The sequence below is a fragment of the Ranitomeya variabilis genome, chromosome 4 (assembly GCF_051348905.1).
Source record: "Ranitomeya variabilis isolate aRanVar5 chromosome 4, aRanVar5.hap1, whole genome shotgun sequence".
NCBI lineage: Eukaryota > Metazoa > Chordata > Amphibia > Anura > Dendrobatidae > Ranitomeya > Ranitomeya variabilis.
Genome location: NC_135235.1, coordinates 683,333,791 through 683,343,568, shown reverse-complemented (window position 1 = coordinate 683,343,568; position 9,778 = coordinate 683,333,791). Strand labels below are relative to the sequence as shown.

The window sequence follows — 9,778 nt, the reverse complement described above, 5'->3', positions numbered from 1 at the left end:
ATGCCACCGGAACGCTGTGATTATGTTTGATCGCAGTGTTCCTGGTGTTAATGTGCCGGGAGCTGTCCGTGACTGCTCCAGGCACATAGTGCCGGATGTCAGCTGTAATAATCAGCTGACACCTGGCAGCAATCGGCCGCGCTCCCCCCGTGAGCGCTGCCGATCACCTATGACATATTATCCAGTCCCTGGGAATTAAGTCCCAGGTCACCTCGAGGGGATAGTACGTCAGATGGCAGAAAGGGGTTAAGTATCCCAGTGGAGTATAGTGATTGTGAAGTGAGAATCTATAGGTAATTATAGAGCCGTGTGGAAGTAGCGTTGTGCAAAAGGGGCATTATTGCAAACATAAAATGTGAAAATATGGTGAGAGGGTCCATAAAAAATTATAAAACAGTGCAACAGTGACATTATGTGAAAGAGACAGTACCACTGAATATAAGATGAACAAAGAGTATAAAATATAATGAAAGAAAGATCCATGAATAATCAAGGAGCTGTGCAGGGGTATAATCTATTAAAGTGACAGTGCAATTAAATTAAAAGAGGTGGTACCACAGACCAAAAGTTTATTAAATTACTCAGTTAAACTTATGGTACAAAACGAAGTGAAATATATTATGAAAAATTAAACATTCTTGCATTTTCAAATCATTTCCCTATTCCCACACACTCTCCACCCATCAGGACAAAAAAACAGAATAGAGAATATCCATTCCCTTGATCAATATTTGTATATATGAGGAAATCTTATAGTTTAACAAATATATATTTCAAAGATGGTAAGTTCCCAGACCATTTGTGGCAAAAAATCAAAGAACTTTCCACCATTGCGCATATGCTCATCAGTGGAAATATTCACTAAGATGGTTACCAAAGACATAGAATCTTTACCCAATAGCCTCAAATGAGAATCAAATCTAAATAGAGAAGAGAGAGCGGCCATGACTGAACTTAAACACCACCCTGGGATAACAATAACGTCATCAGATAAAGTAGGGAACTTAGTTATATGGCCCAATGATTTATATGAGGCACAGGCGAATAACATTTTAACGATGCTTCTTGCTATAAGAAGATGAGTTTTAATCCTTTAACCAGTTTCCAAGACCAATTAATTGAGATTCTAGAAAAAGCCTATGAAGAAAACATCAAATATCATCGATAAAAAGACACTAGACAAAATTAAAACTCTACATCCCCTAGGCTCCCAACCTTCTACCTCCTTTCAAAATTGCAAAAAAATCCCATTGACCCACCAGGCAGACCAATAGTATCAGGGAATGGGGGTTTGTCTGAATTTCTTTGCAGTACAATCGATGTTTTCTTGAAGCCACTCGTGAAGACTCTCCCATCCTATATACAGGACACATCGCATCTGCATGAAGCCCCAAAGCCTCCCTATATATACTGCATGTCGCCCCCATAGCCTCCCCATGTACAGCATGTCTTTGTGGGGCCGCATTATAGTTGAGTCTGCCTATGGGGGCTTCATTATACTATAGAGTCTGCCTATGGGGGCTGCATCATATTAGAGTCTGCCTATGGGGGGCTACATTATACTATAGAGTCTGCCTATGGAGGGCTGCATTATACCAGAGTCTGCCTATGGAGGGGCTGCATTATACTATAGAGTCTTACTATGGAGGGGCTGAATTATACTATATAGAATCTTCCTGTGGGGGACTACATTATACTATTGATTCTGCCTATAGGGGGCTGCATTATACTATATAGTGTCTGCCAATGGGGTGCTGCATAATATTAGAGTCTGCCTATGGGGAGTTCATTATACTATTGAGTCTACCTATGGGAAGAGGTCAGTACTAGTGATGAGCGAGTGTACTCGTTGCTCGGGTGGTCTCCGAGTATTTATGACTGCTCAGAGATTAAGTTTTCATTGCCTCAGCAGCATGATTTACAGCTATTAGCCAGCTTGATTACATGTGGGGATTACCTAGCAACCAGGCAACCCCCACATGTACTCAGCCTGGCTAATAGCTGTAAATTATTCAACTGTGGCGATGAAAACTAAATCTCCGAACACTAACAAATACTTGTAGGTCACCCGAGCGTGCTCGGGAAAACCCAAGCAACGAGTACACTCGCTCATCACTAGTCAGTACATATACAGTGACGGGGCATTATACTGTATAGGGGAGCTGTACAAGGTGGAGATTCGGGACATTATTAAATATAAAAAGGGGACTTATTGTTATAGGGGAACTCAGGTTACTATGACTGTCAAACGGGCACACAGAGGGCAATATTACTTTCTAGGGGAAATGTGGGCACTGTTTTCTAGGGCACTTGCACCCACATTACTATATTATAGATTTTTGCTTTAGAATTTAGAAGGCACAGAGAACCACACAGCAGGTGGAGTAATAGGGTCACATACGGCAGCAGCGGCTCAGTATTGGGGTATCAGCAGGATGAGGAGGTTGTGCAGGTGGGAGATAGATGGTGATGGGGCTGGAATATGAGAAGTGAAATGTGTCTTTGTTGTATTCTCTGCAGCCGAGTCCTGGCTAGAGAAGTCGTCATGTCGGTCTGGGCCAGATGGAAAAGACGGGAAAAATGAACGACTCCATTATTATTATTATTTATTGTTATAGCGCCCATTTATTCCATGGCGCTTTACATGTGAGGAGGGGTGTACATAATAAAAACAAGTACAATAATCTTGAACAATACAAGTCATGACTGGTACAGGAGGAGCGAGGACCCTGCCTGCGAAGGCTCACAATCTACAAGGGATGGGTGAGAATACAGGATAGAGCTGGTCATGCAGCGGTTTGGTCGATCCTGCGGTGGTTACTGCAGGTTGTCGGCTTGTAGGCTCCATCAGAAAGAACGTCAGTGGTAAGACATTATCTATAACTGTGCTGTGATCTGTTATATGTTCTGTAGGGCTGGTATCTACCTCTGACCATATGGCGGTAATATCTATGTGGGTCTTTGTATAGTATAATATATATACAGTATATTATTTTCAGCAACAGCGCAGTCATCTGCTGAGGTTCTCCTCCACTATTATGGTGTGTCACCCAGTTGTAGTCAGGGTTACCTGGTTAGCGGCCCACTCAGAAGCTCCAGCCCTTCCCCCCCCAACCAAAACCCTAGCTACACCTCTGAACCCAGCACAGCAGAGTCCTGCACACATGAGGCCCCTGATCATGTGACCCCTGACTCCTCCCCTCCTGTGACCTCATCACAGGTCCTGTGTGCACAGAAAAGCCATATAAGTGGAGTGCAGCTCTGCGGGTGGAGGGTCCACACCATAACTGTAGCAGGTAAAGACCCCAATACCCACAGGTGTCCCTTCTAATTGGGGGAAACTATCCCCTCTAATAATCCTTGGACAGTTCTGACAAACAGGAAAAGTGCCCCTTTATGGAGGTGACAGAAAGTCTGTTTAGTCCCTTTAGCTCCATAGTATCAGCTCTAATCCAATGGTGAGAGAGCGATTTACCCTGAAGAGTCACAGATTGTGGGGTTGTTATAGAATGTTATATTTAGGGGGTTTGTGTTGTCTCCTTATAAGAATCACAATGGTTTTGTTCCTTTTACGTTAATAGATGCAAACGACCCAACTATGAAAGACGGGAAACAAGGAAACCTGTATTACTCTCATAGTACGGGGTCCCCACACAGTATAATAGTCCCCCAGTACTGTTTTTTTTTTTTCATGTAGTATACGGAAGCCTACAAGAAAATGCTAAAAAAAAAACCCATCACATCCAGAATGTAAAACCCTGTACATGGAGACTTTGGCATTATATGACTCCTGTCTTGTTGTTCTTACAAACAATCTTTTATAAAAGCCTCAAACTTCTGTGTGTGAGTCAGGTATGAGATCTAACGTGATAGAAGATTACAGTGCGGGGAAGACGGGAAACCTTCATATAGAGGCCGGTGGTGATGGAGTCAGTGACGGACTGTGGACAAATCTGTTTCTAGAGCCGTAGTAGAAGATGAAGATGTCGTCCTCATCATGAAGTAGTTATTTCTCCTGTCCCGTGTAATGAATATCTCCTGCAGTATTGCTAATGCCGATTCCAGTGTCGGTAAATGAGACGAGAATTAGCGTTATGGAAGATGAGTCTATGAGAAACGTATCCAGCTGCCGACTCCGAGGAAGAAACTGCTTGTTGTCTGTGGCCTAAATATATAGGTTTTATTAGTAGATGTAAAGAAGAAAACTAAATACTGTAAAATAATAAATCTCCTTATATGTTTCCCTTATTATCTCCAGTAATTGTATTATTACACAGGATTTTTATGATGTTACATCGGCTCATCTTCTTCTCATTCAGGTCTCTATAATATCGGATCCTCTCAGTGAAGATTTTCTATAGAATAGAATTTTCCTGATTTACCCATCAAGGATGAATATGGACAGAGACAAGATGGCGGAGAGGATATTACACCTCACCCTAGAGATCCTCTTCCGGCTTACTGGAGAGGTGAGAGATTCTGATGATGTCACATTACATCAGGGGTGGACAATTAATTTTCCCTGAGGGGCCACATGAGAGATCATGACTGTTGTGGAGGGTCGAACCTACAGACTGAAATTAATTCTACTCCATATTAATATCAATATATTATAATTATTATATTATTGATATTTATCTTAATATTAATTGTATCACTTTAATATTGAGCGGAATTAAACATGCTGACATCCCCCTATATATCATTTGAACTCGAGTACAGCCCCTTCTGTATATCGGATACGTCCTCCAACAGCCCATTATATACTCTAAGGGTATGTGCACACGATGCGGAAAACACTGCGGATCCGCAGCAGTTTCCCATGAGTTTACATTACAATGTAAACCTATGGGAAACAAAAAACGCTGTGCAGATGCTGCGGAAAAAAATGCGCGGAAACGCAGCGGTTTACATTCCGCAGCATGTCACTTCTTTCTGCGGATTCCACAGCGGTTTTACAGCTGCTCCTATGGAAAACCGCAGTTTTAAAACTGCAGTGAAAACCGCAGAAAAACCGCGGTAAATTTGCGATAAAACTGCAGCAAAAATGCAGCGTTTTTGTATATAGCATGAGCCCCACACAGCCTTCCCCATATGCAACATGAGCCCCACACAGCCTCCGTATATACAGCCTGAACCCCACACAGCCTCCCTGAAGAGGGGAGGAGGGAAGTATTATGTTTGTGCTGAATCATATTCCACAACACACATACAAATATACTGTATTTTTTGGACTATAAGATGCACTTTTTCCCAAAAGAATTTGAGAGGAAAATGGGGGGTGCGTCTTATAGTGCGAACACAGGCTTACCGGGGGGTTGCGGTAGAGGTGTGGCGATGCTGCGGTGGTGGGCAGTGCGGAGTGCACCAGAACAGGGTCCCTTCTACAGGATACCGGCGGCAGAAATGTGGCGGCGCCGCGACCCGGTGTCCACAGTGAGCAGAGTGCATCACTAGTTTCCCTGTGTTTAGATGCAAAATCATGAAGCAACACATTACATAGTACTGGAGAGAAACTCTCATACACTCTCCCTATACGCCCGCCAGGCGTTAGCAAAATTGGATGGCTCCAAACAAAACTTGTAGACAAAAAACGGAGCAAAAATATCCTTAATACCATATTTTTATGTATAAAAGGTATAAATTTTATTAAATATTATATCCTAAACAACATCATTACTAATACTGCAGTAAGTGCTGTATGCACTCTGCACAAACAGAGCAGTTACAGAAAAGAGACATGATGGTTTACCAAAAAGCACCAGAAGGGAAAAAGTAATATGTGATATACCTCATATATACCTTTATCCCTGAAAGTTATAGCCCATACATAATACGAGGTCCTACCGGTATCCCCTTCATATAAGTGACTATGCATGACATGCAAAATGCGCCATATATCCATTCAAGCTTACCCATGTATAGTTGGCTATAGTGAGGTTCCCCTTCCTGGTGTGGCTCCCCTGGACGCGCGTTTCGCGTTTTCGCTTTTTCAGTTTTTCTTTTGTATGCACCATATTTTCTTTTGAAAAAGAAAACGAAAATTCAGTCCTGTTGAGCCGGATTCCAATTTTTTCTACTCACCTAACGCCTATTCCACCGAAGCCCTCAATCTCCTGTAATAAAACTAAAATAAAAAAAAACAATATCCCTCACTTATCTGTCGTTCTGTCCCACGCCGTAATCTATGTCTGGGGGATAACTCTTTTTCAACCTGGATGGTGCCAAGATGCGACCATCCAGTCTGAGAACTACTGGTGACTGAACTGCTGCGACTGCAGCCTCAGCCACTGCAGCCTCAGCCACTGGCGGTGACGTCATCAAGGTTGCCTCTGGTCACTGAGGCTGGGTTCCCCGCCAGGCAGAAAGGCCGTGACCTCGGTGAGATCCCCACTAGCACCGTGAGAGTTTTTCAAAATAAAAAAAATATAAAAGTTCAAATCACCCCCCTTTCGCCCCATTCAAAACAAAGCAATTAAAAAAATCAAGCATACACATATTTGGTATCGCCGCGTTCAGAATTGCCCGATCTATTAATAAAAAAAAAAGAATTAACCCGATCGCTAAATGGCGTAAGGAGAAAAAAGTCAAAATGCCACAATTATGTTTTTTTGGTCGTCTCAACATTGCATTAAAATGCAATAACAGGTGATCAAAAGATCGTATCTGCATCAAAATGACATAATTAAAAATTTCACCTCGGCATGCAAAAAATAAGAACTCACCCAACCTGAGAAAAATGGACATGCAGCGAGTATCGGAAAATGGTGCACTTTTTATTTTTATAAAAAACTTTGGAATTTTTTTTCATCACCTAAATAAAAAAGAACCTAGACATGTTTGGTGTCTATCAACTCGTAATGACCTGGAGAATCATTATAGCAGGTCAGTTTTAGCATTTAGTGAACATAATTAAAAAAACAACTGTGGGATTGAACTTTTTTTTGCTATTTCACCGCACTTGGATTTTTTTTTTATATAATAAAACCAATGGTGTCCCGCAAAAAATAAGCTCCCACATGGCCCTATTGATGGAAAAATAAAAAAAAGTTATGGCTATTAAACATACCTCTGGTCGTTAAGGGATTACGAATGAGACCAATCATAGAGTAGCTGATGACTTTTTGGTTGCTACTGATCACTTGAACTTCAAATAGAACACCCCATGCGATATGCCAAGAAAAACGCACAGAGACATCGATGTGTGGACCTTTAGCATATGATAATCACCAACTAGCAGTCAGGATGCTAATTAATGATATCATCTAATATAATAATCGCCAGTTGGGACTTCCGGCTGCTGTCCCCGAATCCAATAAGGCACCGCTGCAGTGTCACTTGCACAAAAGTACAAAAATGCAGAGGGATGATATAGAACAGATATCAGTTGCTGGCCGATGCTGCGAGTGTCTCCGGTGCCCAGTGGTGCTGTGTGGGTGTCCGGCGCTGCCCAGGGCTCTGTCGACATTTTGCCACAGGTCAGAGACCCAGCACTTCCACGGTTCCATGTGCGTTGGTCTCCGGGAATATGGCCGCTGCCAGGGGCGGCGCATGCGCAGATGGTGATCTCGGGACCAAGATCTCAAGAGATGAGATCTCAGCGCTGAAATCTCATCTCTCGAGATCTTGGTCCCGAGATCACTATCTGCGCATGCGCTGCCCCCAGCGGCAGCCATATTCCAGGAAACTACTGCACATGGAACCATGGAAGTGCTGGGGCTCTGGCCTGTCACAAAATGTCGGCAGAGCCCTGGGCAGCGCTGGACACCCACGCAGCACCACTGGGCACCGGAGACACCTGCAGCACCGCTGGGCACTGGAGACACCTGCAGCATCAGCCAGCAACCGCCGGGCACCCAGAGACACCCGGCAGCAGCACAAGACCCCTGCAGCAGCACGCCGAATATCGGAGCCCCCCTCATTCCTGCCTGCAGCATCACCCCACTCCTGCCTCCTCCAGCATTGACCCTGGGAACCCAATTCACCGCAACCACCACCCCCGGTAAGCAATAAGATGCAAGGGTTATAAGAAGCACTACCTTTTTATTAAAAAATATTTTTTTCTTATTTTTCTAATCAAAATATAGGGTGCGTCTTATAATCTGGAGCGTCTTATAATCTGAAAAATACGGTATATGTCCTCATCGATCCTGTTACTGTATTTCCACATTTGATATGTTAGAAAACAGTTTTTCCCCTTATATTCAATATATAGTGTATGTAAGTCATCAAAGCAGCTAATTCCTCCAAACAGGAGCTAAGAGGAAAAAGAAACTAAAACATAAAGCATAGAGAGACAACATATACTTTACTATTGATTTCTGCACAGTTTATTGAAAGTTTAGATATGATTTAAGAAGTACTTACCTTAATCTTGCTTTCCTGTTCTCCTGAAGTTCTGAGATGAATGCAGGCATTCCTTCCCTGTGTGTTTATTTTTTCCCCTTATCTGTAGAGGAGGAGCTTCACTACTTATTTTGAACATAAACTGCAGCACAGATTCTTCTCAGATAAAATGACCTTAGATCAGGAATAGGACAGACATTTCCTAAATTCTTCTGAAAAAAATATTCCCCACAAACTGCATTGAACTACAGTACCCAATTTATTATATATTTTAGGAGTCGGAGTCAGTCCATTTTATACAGACTCCAACTCCGACTCCACCAAAATGGGCTCCGACTCCACTACTCCGTCTCCACAACCCTTCGTAAGACTCCGACAACATTGTTCACAGCAGTGACCTGGGAGTCAGAAATGCCTCCAGGGGTCTTCCCCATGCTGTTTCCATGTATATGAACACTGTTCCTTTCGATTTCCACAATTTCTAGTCCCTCTGCAGACCGCTGGGGGCCACCGGAAAAATGCTCAAGTTTCCCATAGAATTACATTGGGCTCGTTATTCGGGTCGAGCACACAAGCATTCCAATTTGCTCGACCCGAGCAAGGAGCGCCAGAGCATTTTAGTGCTCACTTACCACTAGTAGTAAAAAAACAATATGGTGGGAGAGCGGCCAAAGAGATCAATATTTCAGCGTGACAGCGTGTCAGCGGACAGCGTGACTAATATAGATGTATGGTATAATATGAGGTCCCAAAGATTGTAATACTGAAGCTCAATCCATCAGAGACTGCAACTTCCAGTGTCCCAACGCGTTTCCCCCAGATGATGGATTAGGCTTCAGTTGATATGCTCTATACCTACCATATGTCACAAGATGAGTACTAAATCATTTTATTTTGGCTCTAATATGAGATATGCATGCTTGCGCCTATTTATATGCACTGATAGCTACATTGGATATTTTGTGCTCCTATTGTGAAGTCGGCATGCAACCTTGTGTGAAATCTCTGTTATTAATTTGGATTGGAGAATGGTGGTCATTGATATGTAGTGTTGAGCGATACCTTCCGATATTCGGAAATATCGGTATCGGATTGGATCGGCCGATATCCAAAAAATATCGGATATCGCCGATACCGATACCCGATACCAATGCAAGTCAATGGGACAAAAATTTCAGAATTAAAATAAACCCTTTCTTTCCTTGTAGGTTAATTCCACATGAAGGAAAACAACTAAGAATAATGTAGGATGTATTGGGGGAGGTGGAGGAGACATTAAAAGCATAGAGGTTTCGACCAATCAAATGGAATAGCAGGAATTAATATTTTTTTTAAGACGTTCGTAGTTACCAAGATATTGACTATGTTAAAATTTTTTATATTTTGTCAGATATTTATGTTTCACTACTTCCATGCTCTTCACCTTCTTTTT

General features: G+C 42.6%; 1 protein-coding gene and 1 long non-coding RNA gene across 2 annotated transcripts in view; one reads left to right on the top strand and one right to left on the bottom strand.

Annotated features, from left to right (window-relative positions):
- Positions 1 to 2,614: 2,614 nt before the first annotated feature.
- LOC143766400 (uncharacterized) lies at positions 2,615 to 6,025 on the bottom strand. The gene is made up of 3 exons (XR_013213563.1): positions 5,916 to 6,025; positions 5,312 to 5,462; positions 2,615 to 4,165 (listed from the first exon to the last, which is right to left on the bottom strand). It is a non-coding gene; the product is annotated as an uncharacterized LOC143766400 (long non-coding RNA).
- The window catches only part of LOC143766399 (uncharacterized), a 57,878-nt gene continuing 51,330 nt past the window's right edge, over positions 3,231 to 9,778 (top strand). The window contains exons 1-2 of the mRNA XM_077254059.1: positions 3,231 to 3,296; positions 4,320 to 4,469. Of these exons, the coding sequence (XP_077110174.1) occupies positions 4,392 to 4,469 (78 nt within the window). The 5' untranslated portion in view covers positions 3,231 to 3,296; positions 4,320 to 4,391. The remainder of the gene's footprint in view (positions 3,297 to 4,319; positions 4,470 to 9,778) is intronic.